Source organism: Globicephala melas, chromosome Y, assembly GCF_963455315.2.
Source record: "Globicephala melas chromosome Y, mGloMel1.2, whole genome shotgun sequence".
NCBI classification, from domain to species: Eukaryota; Metazoa; Chordata; class Mammalia; order Artiodactyla; family Delphinidae; genus Globicephala; species Globicephala melas.
This window is the reverse complement of record NC_083336.1, coordinates 5,920,110-5,944,047: the sequence shown is the minus strand read 5'-3', so window position 1 is coordinate 5,944,047 and position 23,938 is coordinate 5,920,110. Positions and strand designations below refer to the sequence as shown.

At 42.1% G+C, this 23,938-nt stretch overlaps 2 protein-coding genes across 2 annotated transcripts in view; one reads left to right on the top strand and one right to left on the bottom strand.

The window, feature by feature from the left end:
* LOC115849737 (ubiquitin-like modifier-activating enzyme 1) overlaps positions 1-15,227 on the bottom strand; it is a 120,431-nt gene extending 105,204 nt beyond the window's left edge. Inside the window, exons 1-2 of the mRNA XM_060293115.1 lie at positions 15,191-15,227; positions 1,112-1,197 (exon numbers count right to left, since the gene is read on the bottom strand). The gene's annotated coding sequence lies outside the window, so the exon portion shown is untranslated. The remainder of the gene's footprint in view (positions 1-1,111; positions 1,198-15,190) is intronic.
* Positions 15,228-15,670: 443 nt separating this feature from the next.
* The window catches only part of LOC115849619 (carbonic anhydrase 5B, mitochondrial-like), a 206,851-nt gene continuing 198,583 nt past the window's right edge, over positions 15,671-23,938 (top strand). Inside the window, exons 1-2 of the mRNA XM_070044766.1 lie at positions 15,671-18,392; positions 19,767-19,953. Coding sequence (XP_069900867.1) covers positions 18,363-18,392; positions 19,767-19,953 — 217 coding nt within the window. The 5' untranslated portion in view covers positions 15,671-18,362. The remainder of the gene's footprint in view (positions 18,393-19,766; positions 19,954-23,938) is intronic.

The following is a 23,938-nucleotide window of genomic DNA, read 5'->3' as shown; positions in this document are numbered from 1 at the left end:
GGAAAACAATTTGTTGACCCCAATCTAGGTTTGTGCTTTTCAATTTTTCAACTGACATTGGACAGCACGGACAGCCGCGTGGGTGTGTAAGCTTGCCCAGGCAGGGCCTGATTCTGTACTTGGTGTGGGGGGCAGCGCAGAAAAATGCGTGCTGAGGGCAGGCCGGCTCCTCAAGAGAAGCGAACCCATGCCCAGTTTATCCTTCCAGCCCACCAATCAAATCAGTCATTTCACCTCTCAAGGGAAGAGTGAAGTAAGGGAGTAGAGAGAAACCAGGAGTGTTACCCTAATCACAAATGGAGATGGAAGGAAACACCACAAATAGGGAAGAATCCTTCGGAAGAACAGATTCAAATGTAAAACTGTTAAAAGTTGTACTAAGGCTTTGAAGAAAATAAACAAGGTGCTACGACAGATACCAACGGTGCGATGAACCTATACATATGTAAGTTATTTTCAAAATGAGTGCTATGCACTTATCCCCTTGCCCCCCTCCAAGTTCATATGTTCAAGTCCTAACCCCTAATGTGAATGTATTAATATTTGCAGATAGGGCCTATAAGGAGATAATTACAGTTAAATGAGGTCATATGGTGGAGCCCTGATAGAGAGGATTAGCGCCCTCATCCAAAAAGGCACCAGAATGCTCACTCTCCCCGCTGCCACTTCCCCCTCAACAAAGAAGAGGTCATGTGAGCCTACAAAGATTTGGTGTTGCCTACAAGCTGAAAGAAGAGGCCTCAGAATGAAACCTACCTTGTCAGCATCTTAATCTTCAACTTATACAACTTCAACTTATAATATTATATATATATATATAGAGAGAGAGAGAGAGAGAGAAAGAGAGAGAGAAATGTACATAGCTTATGACATGTAACTACAAAGTTTTATATTTCTCTTCATAGTGCCTATTGAATGAAGAGCATTGTTAGAACATGATATGAACTATAACCTGAGCTAGATTATAAAGGTTCTTTTTAATGCTGAATTAAAACGTGGGTCCCTTAAAAATTAGATGTATACCTTATTTTCAAGATTGAGTTTTGAATTAATGTCCTGTCTCAAATAATACTTGCAAACAATCAATATAGACTTTTCATTGCTTACTTACTCAGTTGCTTCTCTGTTGGGAACTCTTCTCACGGAGAAAGCCACCATCGCTTTGAAGAGACAGTCTTCATTTGTATCCCAGGCGTACTGAAAGAGAAGTAAAACCGAAGGTAAAGTGAAGAGGCATGGGGTAAAAATTGGTCCACTGGGTTCTAACTGTGGCCACACTGGTGTTGGTGTGTGTGTGTGTGTCTGTCTGTCTGCGTCTCTCTCTCACCTTCCTCATACAATAAAGACTGGTGACCATGATAAATCATGTCACCATAATGTTCAGGATAGAGTTTCCCGGCTATTCTATCACTGTAAGTGTGGTGTGTTTCCCATTGCATTATCTTCTTCCAAATCTGCAGTGTTAGTAGCCAGTCAACAAATAGGTAATTTGCACATCTCATCCTGGACATAAACAGTTGATTCCCTTCTTCCCTTTCACCTTTCCCTCATAAACTGACTCCCCTTCTCAGCTTCCTTCCCTTTATTAACTCCGGTACAATTTTACTTTTTATATTCTTAGCTGAAAACTTGAGTGTATGTGTGTATTATGGGCTGAATTGTACCCCCCTACAAAGAAATTCATATGTTAAAATCCTAACCCCCCAGTACCTCAGAATGGAACCAATATATATGGAGATAGTGTCTTTACAGAGGTGATCAGGTTACAATCAGATCACTAGGGTGGGCCCTAATCCAATATGACGGGTGTCCTTGAAAGAACAGGAAATTTGTCACAGACACATACAGAGGGAAGACGTGTAGACACAGGGAGAACACAGCCATCTAGAAGCCAAGGGGAGAGGCCTGGAACACATCCCTCCCTCACAGAACTCAGAAGGAACCGACCCCGCTGACACCTTGATCTTGGACTTCCAGCCTCCAGAACGAGAGAAAACAAATTTCTGTCGTTTAAGCCACTCAATCTGTGGTACTGTGTTTCAGCAGCCCTAGCAAACTGAAGTGGCTGACCCCACATTTTAGGTGGTAATCAAGTGTAACTGGAGAAAATCACAAAACAGGTTCTGTGGCTTAACTCTAAACTCACGATGACCTACTCCCAGATTGCCCGGGATCCCGTTAGGATTCTCCGTCAGTTTTCTCTCTCTCGTGGTTCACAATGACTATTTCAAAGCTCCTTCAGGCCTCCCCAAATCTCAGTGCTTCCCTCAAACCTCACTCTCACTAGGCGCTCTTGTTTTATAAGTTACTGATACATCTCGAGTCATCCACTTACACTCCCCCGCCCTCCTGACACCAAGTACAAAACTTCCCCCATAGGCACATGTCTTATCCACATCCTCCCCCGAAGGGCCAGATGTGGTGTTTCTCCTCCTGTCAACGGCTGTTCTGTCCACCTCTATTAGGAACGCTTCCATTCGGCCCTTCCCAGGATCTAAACAATACAGTTTTCCCCTCGCTTCTGTGCATTCAGTGCTGACTGGAGGCTGTCCATTGACTCTGAACCATGCGCAACTCTTTCCGATTAAAACAACAGCAAAACGAAATCACTTTATTCAGTCCTCCTTCTTCTACCCATTGCTGTCTCTCTCCTGCCCTTCAGAGCCAAAATTCCCAAAGGAGTTGTCCATCCTTCTGTCTTTACACGGTCACTGCCCACTTACTCTTTTCTTTTAATATAAATTTATTTATTTTATTTATTTGTGGCTGTGTTGGGTCTTCGTTGTTGTGCGTGGGCTTTTCTCTAGTTGCGGCGAGCAGGGGCTACTCTTCGTTGCGGTGAGCGGGCCTCTCATTGCGGTGGTTTCTCTTGTTGCGGAGCACGGGCTCTAGGCACGCGGGCTCAGTAGTTGTGGCACATGGGCTTCAGTAGTTGTGGCTCACGGGCTCTAGAGCGCAGGCTCAGTAGTTGTGGCACACGGGCTTAGCTGCTCCGCAGCATGTGGGATCTTCCTGGACCAGGGCTCAAACCAGTGTGCCCTGCATCGGCAGGCAGATTCTTAACCACTGCGCCACCAGGGAAGCCCCACTGCCCACTTATTCTTAATCTCCTCCACCATCTGCCTTCCAATCCCTCCACTCCACAAAGCGGCTCTCTCACGTTACCAATGACCCAATGAGCGGTTTTCAGTCACGCCTCGCTTGGCCTCTCAACAGCACATTTGATGCTCTTGAACAGTCCCTTCAACCGAAAGCACTCTCTTCCCTTTCGTGATACAGTATCGTCCTGGTTGTCCTCCTGCCCCTCTGCTTCCTTTGCAGGTTCACCCTCCTCTACAAGGGCCTTAAGCTTTCAAGAATCGCTAAGCTCAAGGCTCGCCCCTCTCCTCTTGCCACCCTCCGCTTTCTCCCTCAGCACTGTCATTACCACCTCAGTGCAGGTGACGCAGGAACGTGTATCTCAAGCCAGCTCTGTCCTTGCCTGTTTGTCAATAATACCTCAAACTCAGTAAGTCCAAAATTAAAGCCATGGTTTTCTTGTTGGTTCTTGGTTCCCTGACTCATAAATGGGCCATCATGCATCCAGTTGCATAACTAGAAACAAAAGCTTATCCTTGACCCGTTGTCCTCTCTTCCTTGTCAGCCCATCCCCGTGGCTCTGAAATCCCTTCCCTGCCCCCTCTATCCACCAACACACCATACTCCAAATAGCTATCATCTCCCACCTGCACTGCTCCACCTGCTGCCCAACTGGGTCCTCCTCTCGACTCCAGGCGCCTGGACTCTCTGTCTTCCACACTGTGGCCAAAGTGTCTTGTAAACACAAATTCGGTCATGACACTCCTTCCACGAAACTCCTCGTCGCTTTACAGATAATATCAACGACTTCCCTGATGGTGCAGTGGTTAGCAGCCTGCCTGGCAATGCAGGGGACGTGGGTTCGAGCCCTGGTCCGGGAAGACCCCACGTGCCATGGAGCAGCTAAGCCCGGGCGCCACAACTACTGAGGCTGCGCTCTAGAGCCCGTGAGCCGCAACTACTGAGCCCGCGTGCCACAACTACTGAGCCTGCGTTCTAGAGCCCGCGTGCCACAACTACGGAAGCCAGCATGCCTAGAGCCCGTGTTCTGCAACAAGAGAAGCCACCGCAACGAGAAGCCCGTGTGCAGCAACAGAGAGCAGCCCCCGCTCACTGCAACTAGAGAAAAGCCCGTGCACAGCAATGAAGACCCAACGCAGCCAAAAATAAATAAATAGATACATTAATTTAAAATATATATATATATATGTAAAAACATCAGAACTCCTCAACACAGCCCACACATTCTTTGGCCTGACCCTTCCTTCCGCCCGAAGCTCATCATGCACCATAGTCCTCCCTACTGCTCCACTTCCAGGCACCTTGCCCTCCTTCCACCCTTCACTCTCCCCAAGTTCCTTCCTATAATAAGCCTTTGCATGTGCTGGTCCCTCCACCCTCTTTCCTTTCATCCCCTGGTTCACTTTTACTCATGCTTTAGACCTCACACAAATGCCAGTTCCTGCGGCCCCTCGTGAGGCCAAAGCCTCTACGTACTTCTCCTCCCTGTAATGCTTGTCAAGATTACACACTTGCATTTGGTTCATTAATATGCAACAAATTCCACTACTATAAGCTCCCCAAGGGCAAGGATAAGCCTTGTTTTAGCTGCACTGCATCCCCAGCACCCAGCACGGGGCCTGCCCTCAGAGGATCCTGGGATAAGCAACCCTACGCACTGGCAGAGATGGTGGATTCTGCAGTCAGACTGCCTGGTTCAAACCTGACCCCTGCCCCTTGCTGACTTGACATCTTGAGTAGGCCACGTAATGTCTCTGCACCTCAGTTTTCTCATCCACCTCATGAGAATGGGAATACCCATGCCACCTTCCTCAAAGGGTTGTTGTGAGGGCTAAATGAGCTGATGTGAGCAAAGTGATTAAGAGGGTCCCAGCTTGAAAAGTAAACTAAGTTCTCAAGGAATGGTGGCAGTTAGAATGATTATTACTCACGGAGCGAGCAAACAAAACGGTGGATTGCCCTGCCAACTGAATACTTCCAAGTATCTTTAGCACTCTTTTATCATCTCTAGCCTGAAGCGTCTTACTATCACCTTCTATTCAGGAAAATGGTCACAGACCATGCCCGAAAACCGAAACTAGAATGACACAACTCCATCTTATTATTTCAACAGTCTTTACTGTTCCTATAGCTACCGGAGCCCCATGAGTATTTTTTTAACTTTAATTTCATAAGCATATATTTCATGCTATTACTTTGATATCTGAGAAGAATTGAAGAAACCTCACCTGAGAATTGCAACGTTTTGTGCTATGAAAGATCTCATGCTGGTGAAACGTGCCCTCCTTTCAATGATGAGAAAAGTCACTGACAAAGTTCAAATGACCACAACGGTGAGGAGCAGAGCCCAGCCCACACCTGAGAGCCTGACTCAGGCCCCTCTGCTCCACTCTGCTAGGCTGAAACGTGCAGGCTTGCAAAATTGTTTGGGGCAGCACAAAACTTCACATATTTTCCAGCACACACTGCAGATTAAATACTTCAGGCAAAATCACTTTACTAACAATTTCTATTTCACTACAATCTTTTTTGCTTTAAGAAAATATCAGATTTCACGTCTTTAGAAGCAATCTATACAAGTTTAAGATAACTATGAAGAGAAAGCAGTGTTATCAGCAAACAAAATTTTAAAGGAACATACAAGTTTCTTCACTTACTGCTTTATCTCCCAGAGCTGTTCTGAGACTAAGCCTCACTTTAAAAGCATTTTTTGCATCTGTCAGGGAGAGAAAAGAGAGAGAGAACTATATGATGATAAAATCTGCCAAAATGGAACCTGATAGATCCTAATATTTAATGCAACTCGAATCAACAGAATTGCAAGTAAACTGCCCCAGATACACCTGGAAGTTTAACTGCAATCATCTTAAATGGCTGAAATTTTAATTTCAAACTCATAAAACATTCACAGGCTCAACTTTCAAGCCATGACACGACGGCAGGTTTAGAAAAATAAAGAAGTCTTTCAGGCAGAGACTTGTCTATCATTTAGAAAACTGTTCATCTATTTTGAAGTTTCAAGGCTTACGTACCTGACTGACAGAGTTCGGCATGAATAGCACTCACTAGAAAAAAGAGCAGCCACAACATTCTTTCAAAGCGGAAAACACAAGACAAACGGAGGGAAAAAAATCCACCCTTCTCTTAAAGCTGCCTTAGCCACTCTGTGACCCGGATTAGAATATCAGACAAACAAGCAAGCCACCAACTAAAAGGTTTAATGATTAACCCCATCATCTGGGTTAATGCTTTGAGAGAAGCAGCCCATCTCCTGTCAGTTATTTACGAAAATCTGTTTGGAAAACAGATTAGCTGTCCTTTCCAAATTCTACCTCCAAAGAATATTTTCTCTGCTGAGCCAAAAGTCGGAATCCTCCCCCCACCTTTCTTCTGTTGTTGTCTGGTTAAATGCACGGTGGAAAGCATTAGTCCTTTCTGGAGGTCTACCTTGGCATGAACTTCCCACCTTTTCAGGGCTGAAATATCTCTGGGGTATCGATAGACTCTCTTAATTTAGGAAACAAACATCACTCCTTTCTATCTCTGGTGAACAAAGGACACCCTTCCAAGACTGGCCTCGTTAGACTCTCACCTCCACAGGTAAACATTCAGGAGAGTTTCCAACTCAAAGAGAATGGTTTTGCTCAGCGCTAAGCTCTGGCAGTTGTGTAAAATCAAAAGTTAATGGTGTGGTGCGATCCAATGGAACATTCTGTGATGATGGAAATGTTCTATATCTGCACTGTACACTATGTATACAATACCGACGCCACTAGGCGTAGGTGGCTGTTGAGCACTTGAAATGGGGCTAGTGCTGCTGAGAAAATGAACTTTTATTAAGTTAATTTAATTTAAGTAGAAACATGTGGCTAAGCAACTACATTGCTCAGTGCAGCTACACAACAGTAATTAGGAGCTACCGACCATGAACTAGCTTTGCTGAATTATTTCTCTAATCCTCAAAACAGCACCCCACAGTTGCTGTGGTATAATCATCTTACATATGAGGAAACCGAGGATCCAGTATTTAAGGCATTGCTGGCAACAGGGAGTGGAATGGGTGTCACTTTACCAGCCTGGATGACTTACACTTGAACCCTATCTCCACCACACTGAACCCGACTGTGTCTCAGGGTCATCACTGATCAAAACTGAAATTGTAAAGAAACCTCAGAGATGCTCTGAGGACTACGGCAGTGAGTGGAGAAGAATCTTTCCCCTAGTGGGCATTCTACAGGTGCTGATCAAGCCCCCCAGCAGGTCAGTGTCAGGACTTTCCTCTCTACCACGCCGCCTCTCCATGTGTTCAGTCCCCACATTCCACCTCATTGCTTGAAAACCATGAATGGAAAAAGTAGATCGGGTGACCCTGCTGTTAAACGGACAATCTGGATTTTTAAAGCAGCAACAAGAAAAATACCAACAGCTACACTTCTCATTTCCCCTTCCTGGTTAGGGTGATAGCTTATCATAGATGACCCACTGCTGTTGGCTAACTCCACTTAAGGAGATTTTCCTCATCTCCTTCACCTTGGTTGCCAGGGCACAGAGTCAGGAAAAGTTGTACTAGAGAGAGAATTGGCCAAAAGTTAGCTTAGTAGTCATTCCAGAAATTTCACTATTAGATGAAATGGAAATTTCCTATAAGGGCCCGCATAACTGACCCCTGAAAATAAAGTCAGACTAGATGAAGTTATCTTAGGAAATGTTACACTAGATAAAGGCATCCTGGGGGCGGGGAGGGACTAGACAGAGATGGTAACAAAGCTGATTATTTGCATCAAGGAACAAAGCCCTGTTAGCGAGATAGAAATCTGATTCAGCCTTCTTTTCGCCTTAAAACTTCATAACTATATCAAATGTCTCTCTTCTGCTTTTACTTAGTCACTTATGTGACGAGGCCTGAAGACAGTAAAATGCTGAGTTTTTGTCAGTATAAACCACTCATTTGAAAAGAGAAGAAAATCTCTTCTCTTCTGAATTATGATTTCTCAATGTTTGTTGTCTCATTTTTAAAAACAATAGAAAAAAGAATAGAAGTTCTGTACAGAAAATACAGAGAGGCAAAAAGAGAAAAGTACAAAATACCCATACTACTACCCGCATGAACGACCACTGTGAATATATTTTAATAGTTGAAACACACCTTCCTTAGCCTTGGATCTTCTTGTATGTTCTCGTGTGATGTTATTGTTTTTTCTCACTGTAGTGGCCCTATGGGAACAGGGAAACATCACGGTGGCAATCACATGGGCTCTTGTCTTCTTCCTCACCCTGAAGGGATAGCTGCTCCCTTTCTGGTGATTTGCTTTATTTTCATTCATTCATTTATTTATTTATGCATGCATGCATCCACGCATACCGGGCTGTCTGGCTTACAGAATCTTACTTGCCCGACCAGGGATCGAACCGTGCCCTCGGCAATGAAAGCGTGGAGCCCTAACCACTGGATGGCCAGGGAATTCCCTGGTGAGTCACTTTAAAATTGATAGATCATGAGATATATCAAATTTATTTTATTCCTAGTTTACTGAAAATTCCCTTTATTGAATTGTATTCAATAACCTATATTGAATTGTATCACCTGCCTTTTCAGTATCTATTAATATGATCCGAGAATTTTTACCACTTGGTACATTATAGTTTAAAATTTCTTTACACTGATCCAACCCTTAGATAAGCTCAGTTTGATGATTTCTAACATGCTTCTGGACTTAGGTGCTGTGTTTTTCTTTCTTTAGGTTTTTAAATCCATTTTTGTAGAAGAATATTTAGGTTCCCTTTCAACCGCTGATTCTTTTCTCCAGTCCTCGTATTACCATGTTGAAAATGGTACAGAAAGATTTCTAACATTGTCTATGTTTACAAATACTTGAAAATGTAGAAGAAATAAAATATTCAGAGTTGAAGATTCTGGACCATACATATTTCGGAGGAAAAGTTCTTTTAAAATTTTCTTATATTGTCAGTAATTTCAGGTTTCGTATTTCTTTCTGAGTCCCTTTTCGCTGTTTACAGTATCCAAGAAAAGCATTCATTTCATTAAGATGTTCCAGTTTTCTCATGGACTTTATACAATATTTCCCATAAAATACTCCATTCACTGTTACATTCCCTTTATATTTTCTAGTTATATGTTAATTTTTTTTCTCATTTCCCCTTTATTCTTTCCAGAAATTTACCTATTTTTTTGTTGTTTAATCAAACAACAAGATCATGCATTTAATTTTTAATTCCTTTCTTTCTGCTTTCTGATTCATCCATCTTTACATTTATTAAGTCTTTACTCTTTCTGTCATACTGGTTTTCTTGTTCTTTTTATAACTCTTGAGTTGGCTAGTAGGCTTATTTATTTTTAATCTTTCTCAGTTAATGTGAAAATATCTGTGGCTACGAATTTTCCTCGGACTACTGTTCTGGCCACATGACATAAGAAGTACAGATGTACAGTGATCTCATTCTGTTTTCTAAATAGTCTATAGTTACAGTTTTATTTTTCTATACCCCAGTATTTGCTTAGAAGAGTACTGTCATTAGCAAAAGAAACAGCAGCCAAAAATGAAATGATTTAAAATACTGACTTTTATAGGTCTGTCAAATGAATAGAGAGAGAAAACGTATAATGATAAAATAAGACACCGTCAATAACTTGACTTAAAATATGAAGAGTCTTACAAGGTCTGGATCACTTGGAACATGCTAAAAATGAGTTAACAACTAAAGAGCTTGAGAGTTCAATAAAAGACGTGGAACACAGAACTAGATGCTATTGTTCTTGCCTCTCAACATATTGGGTTTTTTTTCTTCCACTTTTCAAAATCCTGTACATACTTAGCCTTTATTTTCAGGCACAATTTTAAGTATTAAACCTCCAGAGAATTCATATCAAACTTGCTTCATACAATGCTCATTTCAGCAATTTCACAAATAGGAGCTTAATAATTTATCAGTAACAGTGGTAATGATGGCAAATAAAGCATTTTCAATCATTCTGAATATGGTCCTATTTACTGCCAATGTTTAGAGTTTAGGGAACGCAGATAAAAAGCTGAGACTACTGTAGCCATGAGCAATATGAAAGGCACTAAGTCTCCTGAGACAGGAAAGAGAAATTGATTTCTCTGTGCTTTTTCGTACTCCACAACACTACTGGAAAGCAGTTTCTTGGCACATAACTATTGATCTACTGCTCTGGAGGGTGAATTAAATATGAGACCACACGAAAAGAAAACACGTGAATTGTTCTTTTGATTCACACAAGATGCCTTTTAAAGTACATCAGAGTTGTAAACACATGTGGGGGGTTATGTATGCTCCATTTACCTGCAATAAAACAAGATGTAGCAGGGAGAACCAATGTAGCTTTTAAATTTTGAAGCTGATTGTTCTGCTTCACTGTCACAAACAGGTATTTTGTAAACCTATACAACCTCGAACACTGTGAGCTTTCATTTTTTTATCTTTAAACATCTTAACCTCTATTACAGGTCTATCTCAACGATCAGCTCCTTCTAGAAATCTTTCTTTTCTTTTGTTTTTGTTACAGATTTTTAGCTGTTACTATTTGTTGCGGACTTGTCTAATCTACTAACTTTTTATTCTCTCTTTGTCCTGTGTTCCCATAGCATTTTGTTCACATTTGTACATGGGTCTATTGCCAACATGATTTGCTTTTGGGTCCTACAAAGTTTAAGCTCCTGGAGGGCAGGGACTATATTTGGTTCCATTTGCATTTCTCACGCCCCATGAATATTTGGTAACTTAATTACACTGAATTGACTTATTTGAATCATAAATGGGCAGTTTAAGGAGCTCAAGACTGTGGAAATGAAGTATCACGAGGTATAGTGCAATTTTTTTGACATTCCCAGCCAGAGAAAAACAACTCCCAGTATCTTTGATAAACAAAGAACCCTGGGCTTTGGAAAATTTTTGTCTCCACTCCTGTATCTTATGCCCTTTTCAAGATGAGAAAAAAAATCTGAAGCTATATTAGAAGGCTCATCAAATTTTGTAGGTTAATCAACAACTGTAACCATTATGAACCTTGACTTTTTTTCACACAGGGTAACAATTTTCTAGTTCAGAGAAAGTTAATCACTAATGTTTGGAAATAAAGATTAATTCAGACAAACTAAGTGAGTGTAATTCTGCCAACTTTATATTCCTAAGGTAGCAATTTAAAGGACAATTTCATAAACAGGATGCATATGCACCTGTCTGAGTGTCTCATCTGCATGAAGACCAATACATTAAAATAAGTCCTATGTAGAATGTAAATTGCTGCAGCTACTATGGAAAACAGTACGCAGGTTCCTTAAAAAACTAAAAATAGAGCTACCATAGGATCCAGCAATCCTTCTCCTGGGCATATATCTGAAAAAGATGAAAACTGTAACTTGAAAAGATAATGCACCCCAATGTTCACAGCAGCACTATTTACAATAGCCAAGAAGCAACCCAAGTGCCCATCAACAGACGATAGGCTTAAGAAGATGTGGTATAGATACACAATGGAATATTACTCAGCAATAAAAAAGAATGAAATATTGTCATTTGCAGCAATGTGGACGGACCTAGAAAATATCATATGAAGTGAAGCAAGGCAGACAGAGGAAAGCAAATGTTATATGATATCACTTATACGTGAAATCAAAAAAATAATACAAATGAATCTTTATACAAAACAGAGACTCACAGACATAGAAAAGAAACTTATGGTTACCAAAGGGGAAAGGTGGGGGATAAATCAGGAGTATGTGATTAACAGATACACACCACTATACATAAAATGGATAAGCAACAAGGATTTACTGTATACCACAGGGAACTATATCCAATATTTTATAATAAACTATAATGGAAAATACTCTGAAAAAATATATATAACTGAATCACTTTGCTGTACACCTGAAACTAACACACTGTAAACCAACTATGCTTCAATGAAAATAAATAAAAATTTTAAAAATAAAAATGAAAAAAAATAATTCCCATGTAGTAAAAACAGGACTTTACTGACATTTCTTCCTGAATGTTTCTTTCCAACTTTGCTTGGGTGTTGTATTAAGAGTTTTCTCGGGACTTTCCTGGTGGCGCAGTGGTTAAGAATCCGCCTGCCAATGTAGGAGACACAGGTTTGAGCCCTATTCCAGGAAGATCCCACATGCAGTGGAGCAACTAAGCCCGTGCGCCACAACTACTGAGCCTGCGCTCCAGAGCATGCGAGCCACAACTATTGAGCCTGTGTGCCACAACTACTGAAGCCCATGTGCCCAGAGCCCGTGCTCCACAACAAGAGAAGCCACCACAATAAGAAGCCGGCACACCACAACAAAGAGTAGCGCCAGCTCACCGCAACCAGAGAAAGCCCGTGCCCAGCAATGGGAACCCAATGCAGCCAAAATAAATAAATTTAAAAAAAAAAAAGTTTTCTCACGGTTTTGACAAGTCATGATATTCTTTCTAGGCTAAAGATTATTGCAACCATGCTCTATAGAGTAGTATTTTCCATTCTTAATCTTATATCTGGCTGCCAGTTAGTGTCACCCAGTCACATTTAGCCCTGCCAATAGGTACCGCCTTTACCAACCTCTACGAAGAGGTAGAGGGACCATGTATCTTTCAGGTTAGATGCTCTCATTTTCATAACAGAATTTTAAGCTACCCGCATTCTGCTTGATATACAAAGCATATGAAGTAATCAACACATCAAAGTTTCTGCCCTTAAGTTTTGGCCAGTGACAGTGACCTTGATCTTTCTACTGTCTGAAAACATCAAAAACTTACAGTACGAAATGTTGTTTTTGAAGACCGCCTAAAAGACGTGCATGCAAGACCTCTATTACTACAAATCAGATGCCAGATAGGTTGTTGCAACCACTCATCCATCCTGGACCCACAACAGACATTGTTAATCTATTACAGAACACTTTCCTTCAGACCCTGGACTCAGCCACAAAACTTCCCAATGCAGTTATTCAGTCAGTCGACATGTGAGCTAAAACTTACTTGCCATCGTGGGGAATTATGATCTAAATGCTGCCCTGGCTAAGCCATACCACCAAGGGCCTGTGATCTCAAATAAACAGGAAAGTCTGGGTGGTTCACAAAATTGATTTAGTTGTGCTTTGTGACTGTGGCAACAGTTTACATTGAGGGGATCTGTATGAAACTCTTTATGACACACTTCATGACACTTGTTTCCTACTTAGTTCATAGCATCATTATGATTAGGAATCAGGATTTCCGTTGGGACTAAAAATCAAGAAAAACTGTGCTTCTCGAAAACAAACAAATGAACATGCAAGGCATTATGCTAAGTGAAATAAGCCAGACAGAGAAAACAAATACCATATGATCTCACTTGTATGTGGAATCTAAAAAACACACATACAAACAAAAAACAAAACACCGAACTCACAGATACAGAGAACAGACTGCTGGTTGCCAGACGCAGGGTGTGGGGGTGGGTAAAATGGGTGAAAGTGGCGAAAAGCTACAAACTTCCAGTCATATTGATACAATAAATAAGCCATGGGGATGCAATGTACAGAAAGGTGACTACAGTTAATAATACTGTGTTGCATATTTGAAAGTTGCAAAGAGAGTAAACCTTAAAAGGTCTCATCACAAGAAAAAAAATTTGTAGCTATGTGTGGATGTTAACTAGACTTATTGTGGTGATCATTTCACAATTATATAAATATTGAATCATGTGTACCCCTGAAACCAATAAAATGTAACATGTCAATTATCCCTCAATTTAAAAGAAAGAGACCAGCACTTACCAAGTCCTTTTCCACCTATAACCGACCCCCTTACCACATCTTCCCTAACTTTCTCATCAATTCTTGTCCCATCCAAACCCAAGCTGGGGAACTTCAGGCTATAAGCTCCTTGAAGTTTGTCTTCTCACTGGAACACAGTACTCCATAAATATGACTTCAATGAATGAATAACTGAATGGCTAATGGAAAGTGCCCTTCCCCTAGGAGCGCCCACTCAGAGGTTTCTGGACAGGAAAAAAATAAATAAATAAAGCTGGTAATAACCTCTTCACTTTTCTCCTGTGGACCCAGAATTGTAAATGGAGAAAGTAAAGAAAATTAATCTCAAAGTAGGGGGCCAGAAGCAGAAATCTAAGTGTGGTGTTGTCTCCACAGGTCCTAGACAGCAGGAGGGCACGAGGTACCTAGAAAAGTCGTCTGATGGAGACATCCATCAGGAAGTAGAGGAGTGTGCTTATTCCATGCAGCCCGCTAGCATTTAAAGTCGCCTGGGAAGCTGGTAGGAACACAGTTCCAGTTGGTCCTCAGTTACGTTTCCTATCCGGTTTCTGCTGTTGGACTTCTGGTGTTTGGAACTGGGAGAAATATGAAGAAAATCCATTTTTAGGCGAGGAGCAGAGATCTGCAGGCTCGTCTCACCCTATACACGCCACTAACATCTAGCTCCGAGACCCGGGCGACTTTCTCCTGAAATTCGTGAGGCCCGCCCGCTTCTCTGCGGCTTCCCAGGACCAGGCTCGGCCAGCAGAGGGAGAGCAGGAGGCGTGGACCAGGCCAGAGTCCAACCAGAAGGGGATGGCCTGGGAACCCAAGGAGTGGCCATGACTGAATGCGGAATGCAGGGAAATGCGCATGCGCGGAGTTAGCGCGATCAATGGGGACCTCAGGGTCGTACAGTGCGGCGTGGGCGGAGCGCCGGGATTGGCCAGGACAGAGGGGAGTGGACTATAGAGGGGATGGAACGTAACCCGGGCTTGAGGGGCGGGGTCTGCACACCGTGGGAAGGAGCGTCATCGACGGCCACTTCGGGAAGAGCGTGGCCTAGGCGGAACACAGAGGCTTGACGTGAAAATGTGGGACTCAATCGGTGCGTAGCCGCTCGTAAAGGCAAGACAGGCTTGGTCGAGACTGCGGGAGAGGTGGACAGAAACGAGCGTGGCCCAGAGGATAAAAGGAATGTGAAAGGACTCGGATCAGGGGCGTGGACGCCGATGAAGAAGCGGGGCCACAGAGTAGCGTATGGGATGCAAGTGACGTAAGAGAAAGGAGGTCCCTGGTGTAGGTGCAGTGTAAGGACTTACCGTGAACGTGGGCGCGGCATGTCCGTGGGGGAGTGCCTTACAGTTCTAAGGTGTACAACAAAGATGGTCCGGCTCCAAGGAGGGGTGGGCCCACGGCGAGGCCAGGGGTGCGGTCAAGTTAGCGCGCCGGCGCGTGACCGCGGCCGGAGGCCAGGAACGATAGCAGCAGGGGTGTAGTCAGGACAGAGAGCAGGTGCAGAGCTGGGTGGAAAACAGGTTCGGGCTCCGACACGGGGAGCGTGGCCAGGGCGGGACTTTAAGCTTCGTCGGTACGTGGGCCGGTCGCGCGGAGACGTGACGTGAATAAGCGAAATGACGTGTCCCGGCGTGTGGGGCGCGGCTAGGCACAAGGGGGCGTGACCAAGATGGCCGCGCGCATGAGCCTCTCACCCAGGTAGCGAACAGAGTGGTTCCCACTCTGGGGAACGTTCGGGTAAAGTCCGGCGGCGATGTGGAGCGTGGGCAGCAGGGGAGCGTAGGCCTGCAGAGAAAACAGGGATCCTTTCATAGACACGATCACGCGCTGCAGTGGGCCCCGGAGCCGGGACAACTGTTGGCCTCGCTCGGATGGCCGCAGTCCCGGCCGGGCTTCTCTGTACGATGGTGGTATGGGAGGCAGGGAGTCGCTCCACCTCTACTCTAATCCTGTTCCTCCGTTCTGAGGGTCACCAGAAAACTACACCCCCTTACGGTTTTGTGCATTTAAAGGTAGAACAGCTGTCCCAGAGAGTCTGGGAAGTAAGGGGGTTGCAGTTTCAGAAACCGAGGCCTAGCAGACTGGATTCACTCATATCTGCGTTGTTGATTTTCTTCCTGACTATACCAAGGGCTACGGACGGATTCACAATCACCCCCGGGGCAGGGGATCAGCAGCTATATCATGTGGACAAGTTTGAGTCTTCTCTACTCCTCAATTCTTTCTTCTTTTTTCTTTTGTGCCCCGTCCTGGAGCTAGAGGGGAGGAACCTACCAAATACGGACGCTGTTGGTGGCTGTAATTCTTTGTGGCGTGAGTTGAAAGCTACTGCTCAGAGGATGCTGGAAAGTCATTATTAGTGTAATTCTCTCTTGTTTATTTTTGCTGAGAAAGGTTGAGAAATATGGGGAGATAATGAAGGTGTGTACACCTTATGTCGAGTAGAGTTCATTCTCTGTCAACCACTGAAAACCACATTGCTTTCTGCTTCTCCTTTTTCCTTTGCTGACAGTGGTCATCTCCACTCTGCTGCTTAAAAGTCTTGCTGGGGTATGGAGAGAAGTTGGAAGTCTCTGGTGAAGGAAGCTTGTCCACACGCTACCCATAAGCTGCCCCTGCACATCCCTCAGAAGGGGCTCTGTTCTCAGCCTGCACTGAAGTCCACAGTGAACCAATGTTCCCCAGCCCCATGCCCCCACTCTCCCTTCTGGTCCTGATCAAGAGCTACACTGTTCTTGAGTATTTTGGAAATGAAAACCTTTCAACTTTCTAGGGCTTTCCTACTTCACTCAGAAATTGTAAACTCAGTACCAGGTCTAAAATGCACCTAAAGGCCGAAAGCAGCAAGGGCACCATTTCTGTGCCTGTGCACGCCTGCCCCGTTGTCCCTGGAGCCAGGCAAAAGGCTGCCACCACTCGTAGTTGGAATACAATGAGTTGAGTTCCTTTTGACTGAATATGAATATTGAGGAAATCTGATGGAAAGAGGGAAATGCATTTAATATCATTACACTGGAGCAATTAGTGTGCTGGAGCAATTGCAGCACACTAAGCAATTATAGAAATGTAACCTTTGGCAACCCTATATTGGGATCATAGAGAAGAAGTGGGTGAGAGGAGCAAGCTGAACTTTCTCAGTCAGATAAGGAAACATAACTTCTAATTTAAATTTCAGAGAATTGCAAAAACGCTGTCTTCCTTTCTAAATCAGAAGGCAAGAAAGTGAAGGGTCCATCTGATAAGAATCAAGGAATTTTTTTTCAATGCAATTGTAACCTTTAGTAGGTTTCTGTGCTTTGTTTTGGGGGTTTTTTTTTGGTGTTTTGCATAAGTACAAATGGCTTAACCAGGCAGAGTTGAAGAGCCAAGGCATTTAATAAATACACAATCTACAAGTGATTCTAAAAGGCTGTTAGAATCTGTTCATTCACACATTTCTGTCTGCAAAACAGCAGATAAGGACGGTGTAGGTAAAACCCAAGAGCATATATAATCAGTGATAACAAAGGGCATGTAGCATAGAAAGCTTGCCTTCCCTAGGGCCCATCCAGCTCATGGTCACACCTTTCCTGTGCCTGTACAACAAAATATAACTTATTGAGAAAATGTATTCTACATTTATACGTTCCAGGGTTCACCTGGGGCCTATTAATAATGAGTATTAGTTTATTTGTAATGCTAAATTTTGCAGTTTATAGTCTATGTGCAAATTCATAAACATTTTTCTGATAAGCATCTTTTTTTCCGAAGCACATACCTGAACATTAATAATCTCACGTATTGTTACACGTATTGTAGCCTAGCATTAGCTAAATTAAGTTTCTTTCTATTAGGATTTCCCTGGAACCCTCCTTGCCCCTGACCTTCCATGCTCCATTCCTTCCTTGGTTGCTTTTGACCATTCCTTCTGCATCTCTTGGCCTCCTTAATAACTCCATTTTGTTGGTCTCTATATACCTGTTAACCCTGGGGGGAGGGGATTTCCTTCTCTCTCTAGCCTCACAACCTCTCGAGCACCAGAGCTGCACTGCCAACTCTCCCTAGACCTTTCCTCTCGCCTGACCCCTTGCCACCTCAAACCCAATAGAATTAGTAGTAAGAGTGCCATCTTTCCCTCGCTGCCAGCTCCTGTGCCGGGTTCTGTTTCTTTGTTCAGGGGTTCATCCTCGTTCTACCATGAGGTAGAATATTCTACCATATTTCCTCACTTGAATTATTGGAATTTCATTTCAAACTCCACATGCCCAAATCTGAGCTGCTGATTTCCCAACCCAAAACCTTTTCCGTACACAGTCTTCCCATCTCAGTTTGTGGCAATACCATCCTTGCAGTTGTTTAGGCCAAGCATCTGCCAGTCATCTCTGACTGCTTTCCTTCACATCTTACGGTCTGTATCCCCAAGATACATCCAGTACCCAGCCACTTCTCACCACGTCCATTGTGACATCCTTAGTTCCAGCCCCTGGATTATCCTGAATGGGCTCCCTGCTTCTTTCTTCCATCCTGGTAAGTTTCCAGTAGGGCACTGTGAATGAGCTTTTAAAAATGTAAATCAATTCAAATTCCCACCAGCAGTGCAAGAGTGTTGCCTTTTCTCCACACCTTCTCCAGCATCTATTGCTTCTAGATTTTTTGATGATACAGCCACTATGGAGAACAGGTTCCTTAAAAAACTGCAAATAGAACTACCATATGACCCAGCAATCCCACTACTGGGCATATACCTGAGAAAACCATAATTCAAAAAGAGTTGTGTACCAAAATGTTCATTGCAGCTCTATTTACAATAGCCAGGAGATGGAAACAACCTAAGTGTCCATCATCGGATGAATGGATAAAGATGTGGCACATATATACAATGGAATATTACTCAGCCATAAAAAGTAACGAAATTGAGCTATTTGTAATGAGGTGGATAGACCTAGAGTCTGTCATACAGAGTGAAGTAAGTCAGAGAAAAACAAATACTGTATGCTAATATATATATATATGGAATTTAAGAGGAAAAATAATGTCATGAAGAACCTAGGGCTAAGACAGGAATAAAGACACAGACCTACTAGAGAATGGACTTGAGGATATGGAGAGGGGGAAGGGTAAGCTGTGACAAAGCGAGAGAGAGGCATGGACATATATACACTACCAAACGTAAGGTAGATAGCTAGTGGGAAGCAGCCGCATAGCACAGGGAGATCAGCTCGGTGCTCTGTGACCGCCTGGAGGGGTGGGATAGGGAGGGTGGGAGGGAGGGAGACGCAAGAGGGAAGAGATATGGGAACATATGTATATGTATAGCTGATTCACTTTGTTATAAAGCAGAAACTAACACACCATTGTAAAGCAATTATACTCCAATAAAGATGTTAAAAAAAAAAATGTAAATCAGAGTATGTCCCTCCTTTACTCCGAAAACTCCATTGTGTTCCCATTTCTCTTAGAACAGTGATTCCCAATCAGAGGTGATTCCCCTTCTCCAAGGGACATCTGCAATGCCTGGAGACATTTTTGGTTGTCACAAATGGAAGGAAGGTACCACTGGTATCTAGTGGGTAGAGACCAAGTGTGCCGCTAAACATGCTACAGTGCAAAGACTAGTCCTTTACAACAGAGTTATCTGGTCAAAATGTCAACAATGCCGAAGCTGAGAAACCCTGAGTTAGAGAAAGAGCCTTTACAATGGCCTACATGTCTCCCTGATATGGCATCCACCACCTCTGGACCTCACCTCCTACCACCCTCTGCCTGGTTCACTCCACTCCTGCTGTATTTACCTCCCCCTCCCTCATACTAATAATCTGAATGATGTTTTCCACGTGATCGGGCACCTCTGTTGTTTAAGGTTTTTCCTCCTCTGTCCTCATTTTGCCTCTGGATTATTAGGTTCCTGCAAGTTACTTGGGAGCTGATCAAGACTTCAAGCTAAAGATGGTGATGATGAGTCGCCTGAGGGTCATTCTTCAAGCCTCTCCATGCAAGGCACAGTGGAGAAGGTTCCAGATTCCGAGGTCCATGCTAGCAAGGCCCTTCAGCCTCTACACCTGCACTTACAGAACCTGGAACCGAGCCTGTGAGTACATGGCTGCCTGGAGAGAACAGAAGCCTGGTTGTTTCCTAACAGTCACATGTGTCTGCAGCTCTGATGTCAGTGGCATTCCAGACTGGGATTAGATGCCTTGAGAACTGAGAGCATAACCCATTATTTTTGTTTGTTCAAATATGGAAAGCCTTTTTCTCCCCTAGATTTATTGAGATATAACTGACCCAAGTCTAAGGTGTACATGATGATGATTTGATACACGTACATACTGTGAAATGATTACCACAGTACTGTGTGGAAAGGTGTTTTCTTCATCGATTTTGACTTGTTAAAATGATGTCATGCAGAAATAGGTCAAAGAACTCCCAAGTTTCAAATACTTTGAACCTGTTCTTTATTGTTTTTTGTCAGCAACTGTCTTTTTACTAAAATTGATCCACGGACTGCGAATTATTTCTGTGAGTCTGAACATTCTGGAATTTTCATATTCATGTCTGCAAGCAGTTCAGTAGCTTCATACTCTGGAATATTCCATCCCTCGTTACAAATTGCAGAAGAGGTGCTTCTAGCTGACCAGCTTGCCAGTGTGTGCTCCGCTGTGAACCCAGCAGATCAAGTGAGGCAGCAGATGGTCCTCCCTGACACCATGGTGCTACTGCCATGGGCGTGGGTCGTCCTGTGCTGTTGGGGTGGACTGTGCACTGCAGATGCTGCATGGCATCCCTAAGTGTCCCCTGTGGGGCCAAGTAACCCTGGTACAGAACTCCTGAGATGATCGGAGAGGATAATGTGTGTGTTGGTGGAGATATGAGTTTAATGAAATGGTTAAGCATATCTGCTAAGTAGTTATGTATTTTCCACCATTTACAGTGAATTCACACAGAGTTTTCCAGTGTTGGTTTGCTTACCGATTCTAGCTTTCTCAACTTTTCCTCCTTGGGTTTACTCTCTTTGACCCTATTTTGCACATTAAACAAGGAATTTATTAGTAATGCTAATCTAGCTAAATCTGTTGCCTTGAAACTGCTTCATAAATATATTTTTACTGTAAGTTTAATTTGTTTCCTCCGATATTGACTGTATTCTCCTTAAACTGAACTGGTCTGAGTCATAATAAATTTCTGGTTGCTGGGTGCGCTTGAGAAGATAATGTATTCTGCTGTTTTTGGATGGAATGTCCTATAATTATCAATTAAATGTATCTTGCCTATTGTGTCATTTAAAGCTTGTATTTCCTTATTAATTTGCTGTCTGGATGATCTGTCCACTGGTGTAAGTGAGGTATTAAAGTCCCCCACTAATACTGTGTTCCTGTCGATTTCCCCTTTTATGGCTATTAGCATTTGCCTTATATATTGAGTGCATATTTATTTACAATAATTATATCTTCTTCTCATATTGATGTCTTGATCATTATGTAGACATAATGATCCTTCCTTCTCTCTTGTAAAACTCTTTTATTTTAAAGTATTTTTTGTCTGATATGAATATTACTACTCCACCTTTCTTTTCATTTCTGGTTGCATGGAATATCTTTTTCCATCCCCTCACTTTCAGTCTGAATGTGTCCCTAGGTCTGAAGTGGGTCTCTTGTAGACAGCATATATATGGGTCTTGTTTTTGCATCCATTCAGCCAGTCTTTTGGTTTGAGCATTTAATCCATTCACATTTAAGGTAATTATCAATGTGTATGTTCCTATTCCCATTTTCTTAATTGTTTTGGGTTTGTTTTTGTAGGACTTTTTGTTCTCTGTGTTTTCTGCTTAGAGAAGTTTCACCATACCTGTCCCATATTACATATTATCCAACATCACAGTGCAAGAGGGATCTTCTTTATAGTTGTCTGCTTTCTATGCTTGTGGGTGGTCAGCACCCATTTTCCAGTGATTTATTCTAGTGAAGTTCTGTTTATCATTCTGGGCTCAGGTAATCTGCTTGTTGTGCCAAATAAATAAATAAAATAAAACAGGATCACAAATGTTGAAAACTGTATCTTCTCCCTGGCAATTCTCTCAAAGCATCTGAGGCAAATACCCATGCTTTGTATCTCTTCACCACTGGCTGTGTCTAGCTCCTGCTCAGTACCTAGACTGTTACAAATCTACACAAATTAACATTCAAATAAACCATATTTTAAATCTTCTGAGAGGGAGATACCTCATGACTCTGACCACCAGGGTTAAAAAAACAAAAAGAGTGACAGAAAAGAGCCTGTGGAGTAGGGATTCTGTAAAGTACCACATAGTAAATATTTCAGGTTCTGCAAAAGCATATGTTCTCTGTTGTAACCATGAATAGGCTTGGGCATGTGTTTATAAAACTTTAAATATGGGTCCTAAAATTAGAATTTTATGTAACAGTCTAGTGTCATAAAATACTTTTCATTTGATTATTTTTCAAAGATTAAAAATTGTGAAATCTTCCCTAGTTCTCAGGCTGAACAAAAATACACCATATGCCAATTTTGGCCTTAGTTTGCTGAGACCTGTTATAGAGATAAAAGCAGTTACCCCCATCCACTTGTATTTATAAACTCTTTATTTCCCCCATTGCAAATATCATATCTTACCAGGTCAGCCTTGATTTGAGATCTGAAAACTCCATTTTATTTCAACCATGTAGAGTTTCTCCTTCTTGAAGAAATAGTTGGGAGAGACTTCATTTCTCCCTGGTTCTTAAATCATGAAACCAACTGACCACTATTTGGTTAAATTTAAAGTTGAATTTCAAACCAAAAGAAGATATTTCAAAAATTTTAATGAAACTGCTGTAAATGTACACATTTTACCCAACTTGAACAAGATCACACGCAAAAATATCTGGAAAATGAAACAACTTATATAAATTTCATTTAGTTTGAGCTTTTGGAGAAAGAAGAAGATACAAGAAACACAAAAACTGTTAAGTATAACTGTGGAAAGTCCACAATGACAGAAAATTGAAGTCATTCCACAGTGAAAGTTTCAAACATTTGACTGAGTGTTTAACATTTTCTGTGTCAGGACTTTGTCAAAGATCATGGGCAATGTTTTAAATCCTTTAAATTTCCTTTCCCACCGAACATCCACAGAAGTGTCATTTTTGTAAACAGTCTGTCTTTAATACATATAAAAAAGGAAACTGATATTTAAAGTAACTCTTAAATGCTACAATGAATTGTATGGGACTTAACATCAGAGTTACCAGTTTAGTAAACATTAACCGCTGAGTATTGTAAATGTTTACATTAGAAATCAAAGAGTTGTGAGCAGCTCATAGGAGCCATCAGGTTTTAAATTGCCAGAAAGAGCAGGTATTTAGAGAGAAAGATAAGGGCAAGGCTGTATTTCCAGATTTTAGTAAGTTTAAATATTATTTACAAAATTTGGAATTGACTGAGACAGGACTATTATATTCAAAGTATGACATTTGACATCAGCCCATATGTTACATGTTGTAAAAAATGCTGTTTGGAGTTTAGACGTATACAGCTGAGGAATTTTTTCAGCATTTTATTTATTCTGGCAAATAAATGTAGGGATCATTTCATTCGGAAGTTCAAGAGGCAAAAAAATTTCTGGGAAAACTATGAAGCTATACTATATATTCATAGAATTGAAGTCTTAGCTGTAATCCATAGGTGCTAGGAGTCTAGGATTTTGCTGTAAAAATTGGGCATTAGGGTTTTGGCAGTAGGAATTGGAGGGAAAACGTGAAAGGAGAAAAGGTAAGATTTGGTAACAGAATGAATACACAGAAGCAAAAGTCAAAGATGATTCTAAGATTTTCATCGGGAAGTCTCCAGTTATAGAAAACAGAAAAAAAAAATCACCTTTTTGGAAAAATAAAGAGTCCAGTCTTATATATGTATAGCTATAAATTAGAGAAACAATTTCAAAATGCAATGCTGTGTATATCTGGACACATGAAACTAGTAGGACTCATAAGAACTTGGGACTGATTCACAATAAAAGATATTTATCTACAATCAAATAATATTATGTGAGTGGTAAATTTTTTAAGTTTATGATAAAC